The sequence below is a fragment of the Mauremys reevesii genome, linkage group 22 (assembly GCF_016161935.1).
Source record: "Mauremys reevesii isolate NIE-2019 linkage group 22, ASM1616193v1, whole genome shotgun sequence".
NCBI classification, from domain to species: Eukaryota; Metazoa; Chordata; order Testudines; family Geoemydidae; genus Mauremys; species Mauremys reevesii.
In genome coordinates, this window is record NC_052644.1 from 20,459,863 (window position 1) to 20,476,790 (window position 16,928).

General features: G+C 62.7%; 2 protein-coding genes and 1 long non-coding RNA gene across 5 annotated transcripts; 1 reads left to right on the plus strand and 2 right to left on the minus strand.

Moving 5' to 3' along the window:
- The first annotated feature begins 599 nt into the window (after window positions 1-599).
- LOC120388390 (40S ribosomal protein S9-like) lies at window positions 600-2,896 on the plus strand. The gene is made up of 4 exons (XM_039510206.1): window positions 600-718; window positions 1,269-1,391; window positions 1,527-1,713; window positions 2,647-2,896. The coding sequence occupies exons 1-4, from the start codon at window positions 622-624 to the stop codon at window positions 2,822-2,824; spliced, it is 585 nt and encodes a 194-aa protein (XP_039366140.1). The 5' UTR covers window positions 600-621; the 3' UTR covers window positions 2,825-2,896.
- Window positions 2,897-4,619: 1,723 nt separating this feature from the next.
- On the minus strand, window positions 4,620-10,293 carry LOC120388363 (suppressor of cytokine signaling 3-like). Of its 3 annotated transcripts, none has more exons than XM_039510160.1 (3): window positions 9,822-10,293; window positions 8,007-8,044; window positions 4,620-6,049 (listed from the first exon to the last, which is right to left on the minus strand). In XM_039510160.1, exon 3 carries the CDS (start codon window positions 5,967-5,969, stop codon window positions 5,358-5,360), a length of 612 nt encoding a protein of 203 aa, XP_039366094.1. In that variant the 5' UTR covers window positions 5,970-6,049; window positions 8,007-8,044; window positions 9,822-10,293; the 3' UTR covers window positions 4,620-5,357. The 3 variants fall into 3 exon arrangements, with proteins under 3 accessions (XP_039366094.1, XP_039366093.1, XP_039366095.1); XM_039510159.1 differs by having other exon boundaries at window positions 7,938-8,044; XM_039510161.1 differs by lacking the exon at window positions 8,007-8,044.
- A 4,213-nt stretch (window positions 10,294-14,506) lies between these two features.
- Window positions 14,507-16,793, minus strand: LOC120388392. The gene is made up of 5 exons (XR_005590552.1): window positions 16,643-16,793; window positions 16,097-16,124; window positions 15,819-15,844; window positions 15,492-15,529; window positions 14,507-14,825 (listed from the first exon to the last, which is right to left on the minus strand). It is a non-coding gene; the product is annotated as an uncharacterized LOC120388392 (long non-coding RNA).
- Between the last annotated feature and the right edge of the window lie 135 nt (window positions 16,794-16,928).

Below are 16,928 nucleotides of genomic sequence, written 5' to 3' on the forward strand. Positions count from 1 at the left end.
GCCGCTCTGGGTCCGTGGCACCGTGCGGTGTAACTGCCGCGCTCGGTGCTGTCCAGACCCACCACCGGGGCGGCCCCTCTGAGTGCTAGTGGGTCCCGGCTTCATAGCTTGTGTTGGCTGATCCCATTGCACCCACCATGGGCTCCTGGCATCCCTCCCCCGGCTCCCTGCAATCGCTCACCCTCGTGCCCACGGCTCTGCTCCCTGCTCCATACCAGTGTCTGCTGTGCCAGGGGCCCCCGCTGGCTGTGGCCTGAGCGCACCCCACGCCAGGGCAGCTGAGGTCTCTGAAGGCGGCTTTGTGGGCGCTAGCAGCGTGGCAGAGACACCTGTTGAGAACAGCGTGAGTGGGTGCAGGATGCTGGCGCCGTGGCCTGATGGGAGATGATTGGGGGGTGATCCTGGGGGCTTAGACAGGGAGCACCTGTCTGACCCCAGTTCACAGCCCGGGGCCCCCCCAGGATAAGCTGTGCCCTGGGTTTGTGTGGTGGCAGCTGGAGGACCAAGGCCCCATGTGCTTTGGTTGGGGGCAGGTGAGGATGGAGCCGTATTGTCCTGTCTCTTCCTAGCTCCTTCCCTCTGCCTCTCCCCCCAGGGCCCGAGCCCACAGCCTCGGCCCGGATGCCCGTTGCCAGGAGCTGGGTGTGCCGGAAGACCTATGTCACCCCTCGGCGCCCCTTTGAGAAATCCCGCCTCGACCAGGAGCTGAAGCTCATTGGTGAGTTTGGGGGGCAGGCCGGGGGCTCACGCTGGTGCCTGGTTGGGGCTCAGCAGGGGGTGGGGCAAGGGCGATCTCCCCTGTCAGGGCTGGCCCTAGGGCAGCATTAGGGGGTGCTGGGCTGCGGGGGGGGGGGGGGGGTTCAGCAGGGGGCGCTGTCCCTGGCAGTCAGGGCTGGCACTAGGGGGCGCTGTGCCACCATATGCAGCTTGCTTTGTTAGACACAGCATGAATGGCCCAAGGATTATTTTCTGATCTTTAGGGGATTTAACTCCATTAGTCCAGGCAGTGTTAAACCTGCTGCCTCTAGTCAGTGGGATACAGTCCTGAACCGCATCCTGGCGCTGGGCAGGGAGTCCCCGTATAACCAGCTCCCGCACCCCACCCCAGAGGTGCCGCATCTCAGTGCCCAGTGAGCGGTCCCCGTATAACCAGGCCCCAGGTCGAATCTCAGTGCCCAGTGAAGGGTCCCCATATAACCCGCCCCCGTGCCCCACCCCAGAGGTGGCTGCCTGTTGTCCCTGTTGGTAACAGCCCTGCTCCTCCCCAGGCGAGTACGGGCTGCGGAACAAGCGCGAGGTTTGGCGGGTGAAGTTCACCCTGGCCAAGATCCGCAAGGCGGCCCGTGAGCTGCTCACGCTGGACGAGAAGGACCCCAAACGCCTCTTTGATGGTAGGGGGGCAGGGGGTGGGGGGGGGGGCATGGTGGGGGGGTGCTGGGAGTTGGTCCCAGCAGCTGTCTGAAGCTCTTGGGAGGGGAAGAGGCAGGGTCCCTGGGTCTAACCCCCGTCTCACCGACACCCCCCAGGCAATGCCCTGCTGCGCCGGCTGGTGCGCATCGGGGTGCTGGACGAGGGCAAGATGAAGCTGGATTATATCCTGGGCCTGAAGATCGAGGATTTCCTGGAGCGGCGCCTCCAGACCCAGGTCTTCAAGCTGGGCCTGGCCAAGTCCATCCACCACGCCCGGGTGCTGATCCGCCAGAGGCACATCCGGTAGGGCACGTGCCGCTGTGGGGGGGGTGTCGGGACTCCTGGGTTCTCTCCCTGGCTGAGGGAGGGGAGGAGGGTTTGCTGGGTTACACAGGGTGGGACCGGGTGGGGAGGGGCCGTGTGGCAGGCAGGTCAGTGGCCCCGTTCTTGGTGACTGCCCTGCGTCTTCAGCAGGGTCAAAGCTGAGCCCAAGGACATGGGGAGTTTGGCCGTTGCTCCTTCCCTCCCTGTGCCTAAAGCTTTGCTCTCGCTGTGTTGTGTAGCCCTCCTGGATGAGCCTGTGAGGTGCGTGGAGCCCCCTGCCCAGTGGGGCAGGCTCCGGCCTGGGGAGCCCCCTGGTCGGTCCAACCCTGCGCTCCGGCTAGCGGGCGGTAGGGCTGCCCGTGTCGGCAAGGCTCACTGCGGCAGAGCCGTACACCTTGCGAAGGGCCAGGCCGTCCCACCAGCCCCCTGCGCTCGGGGCTGCTGCACAGGTAACGAGCCACCGGCTGCTCCCTGCAAACGGGGATTGGATCCCAGGGCTACCTGGAAATGGAGCTTGGTTCAGTGGGACCTGGTTCTGATCTCTGCTCCCCTGGTGTCAATCTGGAGTCACTCCTCTTTTTTGCAATGGGGGCAGGGCTGGGTTTTGATCTCAGCTCCCCTAGCATCAATCCAGAGGTCACCCCTTTTCTTTGGATGACTCTGGTACCGGGTGTGAATCCAGCAGGAGCTGGCTGGGGGTGTGGGGAAGAGATGGGATGGGACTCTGGTATCCAGGAGCAGCTGATGTGCAGCTGGCTCTGGGGAGTCTCTGGGAGGAGCTACAAGATGGCAAAGGGGTGGGGCATCTGCCCCAGGGGTTGCATGTTAAATTCTGATCTGGATCCTGTTGCCCCAGAGCACTGTGGGTAGGTGGCTTCCCGTGCCTGCCCTCACCCCTCTCCCCTTCCCCAGGGTGCGGAAGCAGGTCGTGAACATCCCGTCCTTCATCGTGCGCCTGGACTCGCAGAAGCACATCGACTTCTCGCTGCGCTCGCCCTACGGGGGCGGCCGACCTGGCCGAGTCAAGAGGAAGAACGCCAAGAAGGGGCAGGGCGGCGCCGGCGGGGCGGATGAGGAAGAGGAGGATTAAAGGCCCTGGCAGCTCCCCCTGCTGGGCAGCCTGCACTGCTGTATCAATAAACCAGTTTGGAGTGGAGCTGAACTGGGTGGATTGGCCTATTAGCGGGGTCCTGCCATTGGGGTGTCAGGGCTGCTGTACCCCGGCCTGGCAGCAAATGCTCTGAGTTTTGTGCCTCACCAGAGGGGGGTGCTCTGGGCTGTGAGCGGGAGGCAGCCGTGCACCTGGTGTCAGCGTCTGCTGGGCCATGCACCCTGCAGCAGGTAGTTCCCCAGCTCCCTGTGGCTGGAAATGAGCCCCGTCCTGCCTGCTGCTTGCCCTTCCCCCGCTGGCCTGCAGGCAGCACTGGCCCTTGGAAATAAAACCACCGCAGGCCTGCTGCCTGTTTCCACGGTGGGGGTGGAGGGCTGGAGGATTGACCCTGATCAGGGGCTGGCTGATGCTGATGGGTGGAGGTGACTCCCAGGGAGGGGTAGTAAGGGACAGTAGCTGGGAGCTGTCACAGGGGCTATGGGGCCCAGCTCAGGGCTTCGTCCCCTTCCCGCCATGGAGCAGTTTGAACAGCAGCATCAGCTCTAGAAAACTGTCCCCCAGCTCAACAGACACATGGCTGCTGGGGGAGGAGTTTGGCTTGTTTGCCATGGGCTGGAACTGGGCAAAGGGGGCTGGGTTCTGGGGTTAGAGAGGGGCATTTGGGTGGGATACTCCTCTCTGCCTTGCCCTCCCCCCACGGTCCCCTGGGTCCTAGCCCCCCTCCTGCTCTGCCCTGATGCTGTCTCAGCCAAGCCTGGGGGCAGTGGGGATTTCTCTGCTCCCTCTTGTCACGTGGGGGGGGGGTGCCATGGCTCTGGGGGCCTTGAGGGGAGGGAAAGGGCCTGTTCTCTGAGTGGCCTGAGGTGGGACCCTCTTCCCTGCTTGCCCAGCCTGGCCTCGTCTGTTTCCTGCCTCATGGCTCTTGGGGGTGCCAGGCTGCCCTGAGCTCCCCTCCCCTCTCCTGGAAGCTGGCAGTGGGCACGGGGGAGGGATTGGGGGGGTGATTCCTTGGTCTGTTCATTCCTGCTGGGGCGAATGAACCTTTGTTCTAACTAGGTAGGGCTGCTCTTGGCTCGTCCCCGAATCCCCCCAGGCTGAGAAGGGGGCTCTGGCCCCTGCCTGCTGGAGCAGCAAATGTGGGGCAGCCAGCAGCTGGCTGGACGGTGGCTTTATGAGGGGATGGGGGCAGAGACCTGCCCACAGCCCCTGGCACTGTGACCCCTGGTGCTGGATCAGCTGGGGGAGCCCCACCCACGAGAGAGGCGGGTCCAGGGCCGGCCCCTGCTGGGAAATGAGGGTAAAAGGCTGGGGCTGAGCTGGGTGCCAGGGGTGGGGGAGCAGCCTGGGGCTGTGATGGCAAAGTGCAGCGGGTGCCCCTGAACCCGGCCGCTGGGGGAAGCGAAAGCCGGAGCGGCGGAAGCAGCTGGGTTTTTTCTGAACCGCTGAGGCTGTTTTCAGTAACTTTGCTCCCCCGAGTCAGCGTTCGTGGTGCCAAGAGCCTTACGGGAACGGCTGGGCGCGGAAGGGGGTCAGGCTGGGGTCACGGCTAGATGCAGCAGCTTCTGGGGTGGGACGGGGGAGGGGGGGAAGTTGTTGACAGGAGGATCCCTCAACCTCCGCCAGCTGGCAGGGAATGGGGGACCAGGCCTGGGTCTTGCCTGGCTCAGGGGAGATGGGGCTTTTCCCTTCAGGGGGTGCTGGCTCTGATTCGTGGGTGCTTTGAGGGGCCCCAGGTCCCAGGCACCCCCCAAAGCAGTGGTGGGAGGCAGGATGCAGCAGACAGGTTTATTCCATCCCGATGCAGCGGTACAAGACCCACCCCCCCGCCACATGCAGCCCGGCTGCTGGTAACGGCCACGAGTGCTTCTGGCGGGAGATGAGGTCCATGCGGTTGGTGTGGCGCCCTCCAGGGGATGAGGTGGGAGCCCCGGCAAGCGGCCGCGGTCCAATCTGGCTCCCCTGGGAATAGTTGGGATCTAGACCCAATGCCCTTCCCAGAGCTGCGGAGAGAACCCAGGAGTCCTGGCTTTCAACCCCCTCACTAGATCCCACTCCCCAGAGCTGGAGAGGGAACCCAGGAGTCCTGGCTTCCAGCCCCAACCAATTCCTGTGTCTCCCTCCCGGTTCTTACCCTGGCCTGAAGAGCCCCCTCCAGTCCCATCTCCCCCACACTCTGGAGCTGCCATGGGGCTGGGGCCAATCTGCTCCCCTCCCCCGTCTCTCCCCGCCCTGCGGTGCTGGGTTTTCCATAGGGCAGGGGGTAAAGACCCCTTCCCCGATCTTCCTCCCACTGTGCGGGAAAACCCTGGGGTGTCCTAGAGGGGGTCCCACTCTGCCGTTTCCTCCCCTCCCCCAGGTGTGCTGAGAAGGCCTAAGTTACCGGGGGGGCTCCCTCTACACCCCACTGCCTCCCACGAGCATTGGGGGGATCCTGAGCGGAAGTGGGCCCCCCCCCTTGCTCCTCTCCCCTCCCTCTGCGCAGACAGTTCTGTAGGGCCTGGGGCAGGGCCCCCTAGCAGCGCAGGGAGTTGCGTAGGGCCCGGGGCACGGGCAGCCCCTCCAGATCGGGCCCCTCGGTCCCCGCCCGGACGCTGGCCCGCACGGCCCGCCGGCACAGCTCCTGCAGCGAGGCCACCTTGCAGCGCAGCGGGCGGGCGAGCGCCAGGGGCTCGGGGCGGCTCCCCTGGGCCTCCAGGTAGCAGGGGCCCCCCGGGTGCCCGGCCCGCCCCAGGTAGTGCTCCACCAGCTGCACCACGCAGGCGAAGGCGGGCGGGCAGGGGGCCCCCGGCTGGGTCTCCAGGTGGAAGGCGGCTCCCTGCTGCTGGATGCGCAGGTTGGTGATGCCGGCCCCGGTGCGGAGGCTGAGGGTGAAGAGGTGCCGGTGGTCGGAGGAGTCACGGACGAGGAAAGCCCCCGGCGGGTGGGGGCTCAGCAGCCGCTTGGCCTCCGCCCCCGACAGGCTGCCCCAGTAGAAGCCGCTGGCCTCCAGCCGCTCCAGCGCCGTCTCCACCCGCTCGAAGTCCCCGCAGAAGCTGCGGTAGTGGTAGGAGGGGGCGGGGGGCCCGCTCATGGCCGCCGGGGGGTACGGGCAGCAGTGCAGGCAGGGCCAGCACAGCGGGACCATCGCGCTGCCCAGGCCGGATTCTCCTCCCCCCGCTCCCTGCTGAGTCCTCCTGGTCACCGGGGTCCCTCCCGCGGGATCATCTGTGGAGAGAAGGGGGGGTCATTGTGGGGAGCCTGGGGCTGCGGGTCGGGAGCGAGGGGCAGCTCAGGGCAGGCGACTGATCGATTCCGATACCGGGCAGTTCTCACACAGAATCCAACACCGGCTATTAATGCTCTTCACGACCTAATGACCCTGGGGCTGGGGAGAGAACCCAGGAGTCCTGGCTCCCAACCCCCCCTGCTCTAGCTACTAGACCCCACTCCTCTCCCACAGCTGGTGAGAGAACCCAGGACTCCTGGCTCCCAACCCCCCCTGCTCTAGCTACTAGACCCCACTCCTCTCCCAGAGCTGGGGAGAGAACCCAGGAGTCCTGGCTCCCAGCCGCCCCCCCTCTCTAACCACTCTAAGATTGGAATCACCTCCAGTTGTAGAGGGGTGTGTGTACAGACACACACACACACAATCAGCCACCCATATTGAGTGCTGGAGATACAGCCTCTCACACACACAAATCACTGACACACACACACACACACACACACACACAGCGACACAGGTGCACACAAGCAGGCTCAGACACACACGTACATACAGTCACGTACCCTTAGAGTCACCTACAACATCCCCCCCCCCACACACAGAAAAACGTCACTCAGCAGTCAGTCATCAACACACAGCAAACTGCACCCCATACAGTTATACACACACCCACACACAATTGTAAACACACACTCCCAGAAACACCTCTGCACACCAGCGATACACACACTAAGTTATGTAGATACACACACATAATCACACCCCACAGGAGAACATACCTACAAATCTATGGGGTGTGTATGTGTGTGTCCCTGCCACCCCATGCTGGCAGGGATGAGCCCTGTGCGCTCTGTGTGTGTGTGTGTGTGTGTGTGTCCATCCCTACCGCCCCATGCTGGAGGGGATGAGCCCTGCGCTGTGTGTGTGTGTGTGTGTGTGTGTGTGTGTGTGTGTGTATTTCCCTGCCGCCCCATGCTGGAGGGGATGAGTCCTGCACTGTGTGTGTTTGTATACACACCATACACTTAAGACACACCCACAAAATATGCGCACAAAACCATACCACCACCACATTCACACACTTATAACACACTCATCAGAAACCTCATTGCAGATCTACAAACACAACATATTATTCCATATAATTATACACACACACTGAAAACACACCCATGCAAACACAAGCATTCACAACAACCCATACACATGCACCCTCTTACACACGTATAACACACAAATGCACACTGATATGGTAAACACAAAGACAAATATATATCTCCTGTGTGTCTGGTTTGTCTCTGTGTACACTACACACAAAGCATAAGAGGCATAAACACACACACAATATACACAGAGAGAGTGTGTGTGTGGAACACACTCATGGACAAAACATGTATACATTCACACCAACAAAATATGCAAACATATTCATAACATATATACACAAAATGTACACACACCCACTCAATCCTCCCCACACAAAATGTATACACACAATCCTCCCCTCCCCACTCAAGATGTACACATGCACACACACACGATCCTCCTCACACAAAATGTACACACCCCACACACAATCCTCCCCTCACAAGATGTACACACCACACACACACTCCTCCCCACACAAAATGTGCACCACACACACAATCCTCCTCACACAAAATGTACACACATACACACAGGCATACTCCTCCCCACACAAAACAAACACACCCACATTCCTCCCCACACAAGATGTACACACACACACACACACACACACACACACACCACAAACTCTTCTGATCTTAGCCTGTCCCTGCCCCAGCCCAGGTGCCCCAGAGAACAGGGAGCGAATCCTGCTTTGTCTGTGTGTGTGGAGGGCGGGGGGGGGGAAGGGGAACAAACATTTTAAGGCTGCGCCAAATTCACTCCCTGCTCCAACTTCCTCCAGGAAACCCCGAGGCTGGAACAAACCTCCAGCTCCGGGGGAACAGGAACTCTTCTGGTTGGTCCTAAAAGAGAAGAAATCCAGCCGAGATATTTTTTTTAAACCAAACTCTTATAAAAAACCTGAACCTATTAAAGTAACGAAGGGCCCGATCTGCATCGTGCTACGTGAAATCTGAGCCCAGTTCTGGGAACCCTTGTACTAAGGCTCACACAGACCCTCCCGGCTCAAGGCCCAGAGCCTGGCACGGATTTCTGCACCCGCTCGGATCTGTCCCATCGCTTGCAGCGAAACGCGCTCGCGTGCGTCACTTCTTTGGAAGTACTGGGGGTCCAGAGCCAGTGTGACGGGCCCCCGCGGCCCGGGCATCCCAGTTTGAACCCAAGTTACCACACGAAAATGTCCAAAAACCCAACCTGTCAACTGACCCCCAACTAGCAAGTATGAAAAACCGGGATGGGGCGGAAGGTAATAGGTGGGGATATTAGCAGGGCCGGCTCCAGACCCCAGCGCGCCAAGCGCGTGCTTGGGGCGGCATGCCGTGGGGAGCGCTCTGCCTGTCTCCGGGAGGGTGGCAGGCGGCTCCGGTGGACCTCCCGCAGGCGTGTCTGTGGAGGGTCCGCTGGTCCCGCGGCTCCGGTGGACCTCCTGCCGGCGACCCTGCGGATGCTCCACCGGCTCCGCGGGACCAGCGGACCCTCCACAGACACGCCTGCGGAGGTCCACCGAGCCGCGGGACCGGCGACCGCCAGAGCACCCCCCGCGGCGTGCCGCTGTGCTTGGGGTGGCGAAATTCCTAGAGCCGCCCCTGGATATTAGACAAAGCCCTGAATATCGGCATGGACCTTATAAAATTGAGACATCTGGTCCCCCATAGCTCGAAATAACTAATCCAAAACCAATGTTACCCCCCCAACCCAACCTGGAAACTGACCCCAAATAACTAACCTGAAACCAATGTTAACGCGCCCCCCAAAACCAACCCAGAAACTGACCCCAAATAACTAACCTAAAACCAATGTCAAAAGCCCCCCCCAACCCAACCTGGAAACTGACCCCAAATAACTAACCTAAAATCACTGGTACCCCCCCCCCCCAAAACCAACCTGGAAACTGACCCCAAATAACTAACCTAAAATCAATGTTAACCCCCCCCCAAACCAACCTGGAAACTGACCCCAAATAACTAACCTAAAATCAATGTTAACCCCCCACCCCCAAACCAACCTGGAAACTGACCCCAAATAACTAACCTAAAATCAATGTTAACCCCCCACCCCAAACCAACCTGGAAACTGACCCCAAATAACTAACCTAAAACCGATGTTAAAAAACAACCCCCAAGCTGTAACTGACCCTAAGTCAGTGGGACAGTAACAATTAAAGGAATGGCCGAATTCAAAATGTGTCAAAGAGAGAAATAAGAAATCATGACGGTCCAAGGGGGGGGGGGGGGAGGTGGAGAGAACAAAAATGACACCTAAAAAAACATCTGGAGAAAAAAAAATCCAAAGAATCCTTTGAGAAGAGTCATTGCAAAGATCTTCCTTAAAATCAACCAGGTGGTTGTTATCCTCGTTAACGGCCCCCCACTCCTGGAGCAGGAGCTGGGTGTTGCTAAAAGTGCTCGAAAGTCCCATTGTCTCGCCAGCTGCTGTGCTTCGTGGGTGACGGGGGGGGGGGCGGGGGTCAGCGGGGCAAATTGGGGGGCAGCTGAGCCAGGGCTGCCCTAGGTCCAGCCCCCCCCATCTATTTGCAAACTCCCCTGGTTGTAGTTTTGGTGGGTGTTTGCCCATGGCGGCTCCCCCTGCCCCATGAAATAATCCCCCGTTGTAACTCACCCCTTTCTGACCCCCAACCAGTCCGGATTGAGGCGATTTTGCAAGCAGCCCGTGTAGACTCACTCTGGCGTGCTGGGAAGGCTACTCCCGGAGTCCTCGCAGGGCAGAGGGGGGAGGGAAACGGAGCAAATCAGCTCCCCTCCCCCAAGTCACAGGAAAGCCTCCCCCTTGGGGGGTACATCCTGGCCAGGCAGCCGGGCCCCCAATCTCCGGCCGGGGGGGGGGGAAGCAGGGCCCCTGGAGCGGGCAGCTGCCGGGAAGCCGCTGCAGGCACCGCAGAGGGAAGGAGGAAAAACCACTTTCCCTTTTGCACAAGCAGGAGGCTTGGATGCATTGGGAGTTGTGGGGCTGGAGGGGGGGGGGCGGTACAGGAAAGGTCCCCCCCCTCGCCAGCCCGGCCCCTAATCTCGTCAATTTCACACACCCCCAGCTCAGCCTGAAATTGACACCGGGCCAGAGTCTCCCCTGGCCGGACTGGGGAGGGGGGGTGTATCCTGGGGGTCTCATATTTATTTTTGTGAATGGGCCCCATCCCCATCCCATTGGCCAGAGGGGGTGCTGGGGGCCGGCTGGCTGGGCTCTGATTGGCAGGCGGGGCTGGGTAAACCCTCTCCCCGCCCCCCGGCTCAGGGTGATTCCTGGAAGTGTGCAGGGCACTGTTGGTAAAAGGGAGGGGATGTGCGCCGTGGTCCCTCCCCCTCGCTGCCTGCACGGGGCTAGGGACACCCGGGGGAGGGGAGGGCAGGGCTGGCTCGCCCCTCTCTCCTCCTGGGAGTCCCGTAAACCCCCCCGCCCCCGCCAAGAAACACACAGCCCAGCTGTTAACCCGTCAACGCCTGCACCGGGGACGGTCACAGACCTTCCCGAAGGCGGGGAGCGGAGCGCAGCCCCCCTTCGTCTGCCAACCCCAGCTGTCCTACTCCCGCGTCCCCGCCCCGCTCCTCTCCCGCCTCCTTCCCCTGATTCTTCCCCCCAGTGCCCTCCCCCCGAGCTCCCCGCTCCCAGCTCCTTCCCCTCCTCCTCCATCTGCCCCTTCCCCACTGCCCCCTGAGCTCCCCTCTCCCGTCTCCTTCCCCCTCCTCCTCTGCCCCTTCCCCCACTGCCCCCAGCTCCCCTCTCCCGCCTCCTTCCCTCCTCCATCTGCCCCTCCCCACTGCCCCCTGAGCTCCCTTCTCCCGCCTCCTTCCCCTCCTCCATCTGCCCCTTCCCCGCCCCTGAGCTCCCTTCTCCCGCCTCCTTCCCCCTCCTCCATCTGCCCCTTCCCCACTGCCCCCTGAGCTCCCTTCTCCCGCCTCCTTCCTCCTCCTCCATCTGCCCCTCCCCACTGCCCCTGAGCTCCCTCTCCCGCCTCCTTCCCCTCCTCCATCTGCCCCTTCCCCACTGCCCCCTGAGCTCCCTTCTCCCGCCTCCTTCCCTGTCCTCCTGTCTGCCCCTTCCCCACACTGTGCCCCCGCCCTGCTCCCCTCCTCCCTCTGCTTCTTCCCCACTGCCCTCCCCTTGAGCTCCCCTCTCCCGCCTCCTTCCCCTCCTCCTCTGTCTGCTCCCCACGAGTTCCCCTGCCCCGAGCTCCCCTCTCCCACCTCCTTCCCTCCTCCTCCATCTATCCCTTCCCCAGTGCCCTCCCCTCTGCCCCGCTCTCCTTTCTCACCTCCTTCCCCTCCTTCCTCTCCTCCTCCATCTGCCCATTCCCCCAACTGTCTTCCCCAACCCCCACTCCCTTCTCCCACCTCCTTCCCCCTCCCCATCCTCCTGCTTCGTCTGCGCTTCCCCCCTTCCTGTTCTCCCCTCTCCTTCTCCCCCTCCCTCTCTTTTTCTCTTTCTTTTTTTCTTGCTTTCTGCTTCACATTTTTGCCTCTTTATCTCAGCTCCGAAGCCCCCCCCCCCACGGGGCTGGGGGCAAAATGGGGCGAGTCTCCCTGGCCCATCCAGGGCTCGGTTAGATCACCTGGCGGAGGAGGGGGCTGTGCACTGTGGGTGCCCAGGAATGGGGCTGAGACCCAACAAACTCATTTTGCACATGAGCCACCCAAGAGAAAGGACTTTTGGTATCTACTGATCTAGGGCTGGATGGGAGCCGGCGCCCCCTTGAGGGGACAGGCCCTGGGCCCCATTCCCCACCCTCTGAGCTGGCCAGTCCCTGCCCTGGGGCTGGTCCTGAACCGGCGCCCCCTAGAGGGGAGAGGCCTCCTGCCCCATTGCCTGCCCCCCTGCGCCAGCCAGTCCCTGGACTGCAGCCGGATGGGAGCTGAACAAGGGATATAACGAAAAACCATTTAAAATCTGGGTGCCTGCTAGTGCCCCCCGCTGGGGGAGGACACCCCCTCAAATACCAGTCACTATCCCCCCCACCTCCCATAGAGCAGCAGGCACAGTGTCCCCTGCCCCCCAGAGAGAGAGTCTGGGGGAACCTCTGCAGAACCCAGGAGTCTGGGGGGAGAATACCTGCTACCCCCCCCCACTCAGGTTTCAGTGGCCACCCCTGGGTATTGGGGAGTGGCCATGGGGGTGTCGGGGCCCTATAGTGGAGTAGGGGGATTGATGGATGGTTGACAGGTGTCAGTAGCACCTGGCTGGGTGCTCAGTTCCCCCTGCTGCCTGTTCTCAGAGCCAGATCCTGGGGGTCCTGAGCCCTCGCTGGGTCCCCTCCATCGCCGGCCCCCCAGATGTGGGCTGGATGCCTGAACACAGTCCATGGCCTTTCGCTGGGAATTCACCAGCCTTCCCCTGGGGTCAGCCGGGAGCCCTCACCCCATCGGGCAGATGGGGAAACTGAGGCACTGAGAATGGATTTGTCCACAGCTGTAGCAGAACTGGGCTGAGAACCCAGGAGTCCTGCCCCGCCCTGACCACTATACCATGCTCAAACCACTAGACCCTGCTCCCCTCCCAGACCTGAGGAGAGAACCCAGAAGTCCTGGCTCCCAACCACTGTGCCCCACTGCCTTTCCAGAGCCAGGGAGAGAACCCAGGAGTCCTAGCTCCCAGCCCCCCTCTCCATCCACTTCTCTTTTCTCCCTTTCTCTCCTAGCTCCCCTCCCTTCCCCACACTGTGGGCAGGAACCCTGCCCACATCCTAACCCCCACGGCAGGTTCCCCTTGGCTGCAGCTGGTTGGCAGTGAGCTCAGTTCATTTCCCAGCCTCAGTGACACACTCAGGGCCCCTGAGGACAGCGAGTGAGAGGGGACGCCCCATCCGGCCCTGGGTGGGGACTGGCTGGCTCACGGGGGCGGGGAATGGGTCACGGGGCCTGTCCCCTGTAGGGGGCGCCGGCTCTCATCCGGCCCTGGGCAGGGACTGGCTGGCTCAGGGGGGCAGGGAATGGGGCGCGGGGCCTGTCCCCTCTAGGGGGCGCTGGCTCCCATCTGGCCCTGGGTGGGGACTGGCTGGCTCGGGGGGGGGGGCAGGGAATGGGGCGGGGGACCTCTCCCCTCTAGGGGGCGCCGGCTCCCATCCAGCAGTGTTGTTCCCGTTCTGTGGCCTTCACGCTGGGTCTCAGGCGTCCCCCCCGCCCCCCCCATGCATGACACCCCCTGGTGCCACCCGTCCCCCCTTCCACCCCAAGAAAGAGGCCCAGCCCCAGAGGCCCCTTGTTGGGGTGCATTGGTGGAGGGTGGGGCTGTGTATGTTGCCATGTGTACATGCTGGAGGGGGGGGGCTCTCCAGGCCCACTTACCCCCTCTGCACACACAGAGTCGTGTGTTGGGGGGGATCCCCCGGGGTTTCTGGCCGCCCCGGTGTTTACGAGCGGCTGGTTCCTGGCAGAGCCGAGATGCCGGTAAGGCCGCTGGCTTCCTAGCAGCCGTTAGCGGAGGCGCACGGCAGAATGCTAAACAGCAATCACAACAAAGGCCGTGTGCCAGAAGGGGAGAGCGTCGGGGGGCTGCTGGTTGCTCCCCAGAGCCCCCCCAATTGCCATCACCCCCCCTCCCCGCTGCCCACGAGGGATCTCCACCCACCCCCTATTTGGTCCTCGGTGTCGGTGCCACCTGGCAACCCAGAGCTGAGGCCTGTGAGCTCGGTGCATGAGTGGGGATGGGAATGGGTTTGCTAGAGCAGCTCCCCCGCCCCTGCAAGGGCCAAAGTGTGGGGAGGGGCTGCCAGGGGGGATGTCAGTGTGTGTGTGTGTCCCGGCCGCCCCCTGCTGGAGGGAACCAGGACTGCCCTGCTCTGTGTCATAGCCCCCACACTGCTCCCATTGAGTGGGGATTCCCCGTTCGGCCCAGTGGCAGGGCCTGGGGCCCCAGTGGGGAAGCGCCATGCGGGCTGGGAGGCTGGAGCGCCAGGTTACACTGCTTCCGGGGTGGCCGTTCTCTTCTCTCCTGCCCGTGCCGCTCGGCCAGCTCTGTCCCCGGGCCTGCCCGGCTCACGGCCATCGACTCTCTGGGTGAAACAGCTGCTGCACCCCTCCCCAGAGGGGTCGCATCCCAGTGCTGGGCGAGGGTCCCCGGATACCAGCCCCCATGCCCCAGGCCAGAGTGATCCCATCTCCCCCAGGTGTAACACACACTCCCGGCGCGGGTACAGGAGGGCTGCGGGGTGCTGGGGGGGCTGGTTTGCGGTTCTGTGTTTATTACAAATCTGGAGATTAACAGGATGCAAAATAACACAAACAGCTGCCTCAGCACATCCCCTCCCCCTCCTGGTGCTGAGCCCCCCGGCCCTCCACCTGTGGGGCTGGGTGGGGCAGAACCACCTGGAGGGGGAGGTTCCGGGGGGGCTATAAGCAAAGCCCATTATCGGGGGGGAATCACTCTGTTACCCCCGGTTGCCGACGCTTCCTGCCCAGTCGCTGCGATAACTCCCCCTGGGTTCACGCTATGCGGGTGGGTGGGGGGCTCCCCTGCACCCCAGGGGCTCTGCCCATGGGGCTCCTAGCTGACATCGATGGCGGCGTACAGGACAGGCTCGGGGGCAGGGGCCGTGCCCCCCCGCTTGGCCTGCAGCGCCTGGCCGTCCAGCTCGGCGTAGGTGAGTCCCTTGGTGCCGGGGTCGGGCTCCTGGAGCTGGGAGGGGAGAGAGACACTGTGTGTGTGTGTGTGTGTGTGTGTGTGTGTGTGTGTGTGTGTGTGTGTGTGTGTGTGTGTGTGTGTGTGTGTGAACACCAACACACGCACACCAGACAGTTCTGATCCCAGACACCAGGCGGCAGCAATGCCCCCCACAGCCCCCGTCCCCCATGCACAGTTGCTCTGACGTGCTCTGTCCTGTCCAGCAGGGGGCTCCCGAGAGCTGCTCTTCCCCCCACCCCCAGGGAATCCAGCAACCCCCGCCCCCCCTCCAGCCCACAGAGCCCCATGGGGCAGAGATCAGGGAAATCTCCCCTCCCCCAGCACCTGCCCCCCACGGAATTCCGCTGACCCTCCCCAAATCTCAGACAAATGCAAACGTTTGGAGGACAGTTTGAGGGGGTCGAGGTGAGTTGGGGGGTGCAGGGTCAGGCTTTTATTCTCTGTGTTCTGGGTCTCCCGCCCCTCTCGGGGGGGAGCCCCGATGCTGATCCCCAGCTCCGGTGTCTGCCCTGAGGGGGTACGGAGGGGCCAGGCAGAGTCTGGGGCCTGGCGTCAGAACATGGGTCTAGTGGGACCTGTGCCGGGCCAGATGTCTTGTGTGGGGCAGAGGGAGGCTGGATGGTTCATTGGTGCGGGGGGCGAGGAGTGGGGGGCACTTACCAGGACATCCAGCTGCGTCCCTTCACCCCTGAGGGCGTCTGTGGAATAGAGACACCCCCAGTGAGCTGAGTCCAAATCAGCCCCCCACCCCATATCTGAGCTGTTCACAGACTGGCCCGCCTGCCCCCAGCACACTGGGGTGGGGCAGGGTCACTAGCCCCACAGTGCAGCAGGGGAAACTGAGGCACGGAACAGGGCACCCCCAAAGCACACAGTGAATCAGGGCTGCACCCCACATCAGCATGTCCCCCCACAGGACACAGACCCTGTCAGGGGACACCCGCCCCTCCCCCCTGCTCCATGGCTGCCCCCTCATGTGTGACTTACAGACTGTGGTTGCAGGCTCGGACTCCCTATGGGGAGAAAGAGAGAGAGAGAGAGAGTTAGTAACAGAACCCAGGAGTCCTGGCTCCCAGCCCCCCTGTTGTAACCACTAGGCCCCATTCCCCATCCCGAGCCAGGCAGAGAACCCAGGAGTCCTGGCTCCCAGCCCCCCTGATCTAACCATTAGATCCTAGTCGCCTCGCAGACCCGGAGAGAAAACCCAGGAGTCCTGTGTCTTGTATCAGGTAGATCTGGGGTGGGGAGCGGAGCTGGGGTCTCACCTGGTCTGTTTTGGGGCTGGTCCTTTCCCTGCAGAGACATGAAGCAGAATCATCCATGAATCGACTCAGATCCCGTCTACCAGCCCTGCCCCCCAGCCCTATAGGGCAGCCGGGATGGGGAGCCCAGGAGAGAGCCCCCCCCCCGCTCTGCCTGGGGAGCATCTCACCCTCCAGCTGCTGAGTCTGGATTCCCTAGAGACAGGTCCAGCCCCCTGCACCACAGCGCCCCCTAGTGAGCCCCCACCCCCTGCAGCACAGCGCCCCCTAGTGAGCCCTTACCCACCCCCTGCAGCACAGCGCCCCCTGGTGACCTCCATCCCCTGCAGCCCCGGGCCCCCTATTGAGCCTACACCCCCTGCAGCACAGCGCCCCCTAGTGCTGCCCAGGGGCTTTGGGGCCAGCTCTCCCTGCCAGGGGAGACGCCCCCTGCTGGGCCCCTGCCCCACCCCCTGGGTTTCCTTCCCCGTCTCCCATCCAAGCCGTGACCCCTTCCCAGCCCGGCTTAGCAGCGGGTTTAACCCTTCCCTCGCTGGGCGGGACACTCACCTCCTTGGGTTCGTCTGTAGCAGAGGAAGGCCAGGAGGAGGAGGAGGAGGAGGAGGCCGGTGGCCGCTGCGCTCACCCCGGCGATGATGGGGCGGGTCAGACCCGGTGCTGGGCTTGGTTCCGATGCCCCTGGGAAGCAGCACCAGGCCGTGAGCATCTCATTACCTGCTGCCCCAGCCCCTCCCTCTCAAGGACCCAGGGACCCACAGCAGAACAGTCTATGGGGCTAGTGGGAGGGGCAGGAGCAGAGGGGATTCTGGGTAATAGTGGTTGGGGGTTCACTCCC

Coding starts and splice junctions, on each gene's coding strand:
- LOC120388390 (XM_039510206.1), top strand. CDS start 622: ATGCCCGTTGCCAGGAGCTGGGTGTGCCGGAAGACCTATGTCACCCCT. Junction 719..1,268: donor CCAGGAGCTGAAGCTCATTG/GTGAGTTTGGGG, acceptor GCTCCTCCCCAG/GCGAGTACGGGCTGCGGAAC. Junction 1,714..2,646: donor ATCCGCCAGAGGCACATCCG/GTAGGGCACGTG, acceptor CCCCTTCCCCAG/GGTGCGGAAGCAGGTCGTGA.
- LOC120388363 (XM_039510161.1), bottom strand. CDS start 5,969: ATGGTCCCGCTGTGCTGGCCCTGCCTGCACTGCTGCCCGTACCCCCCG.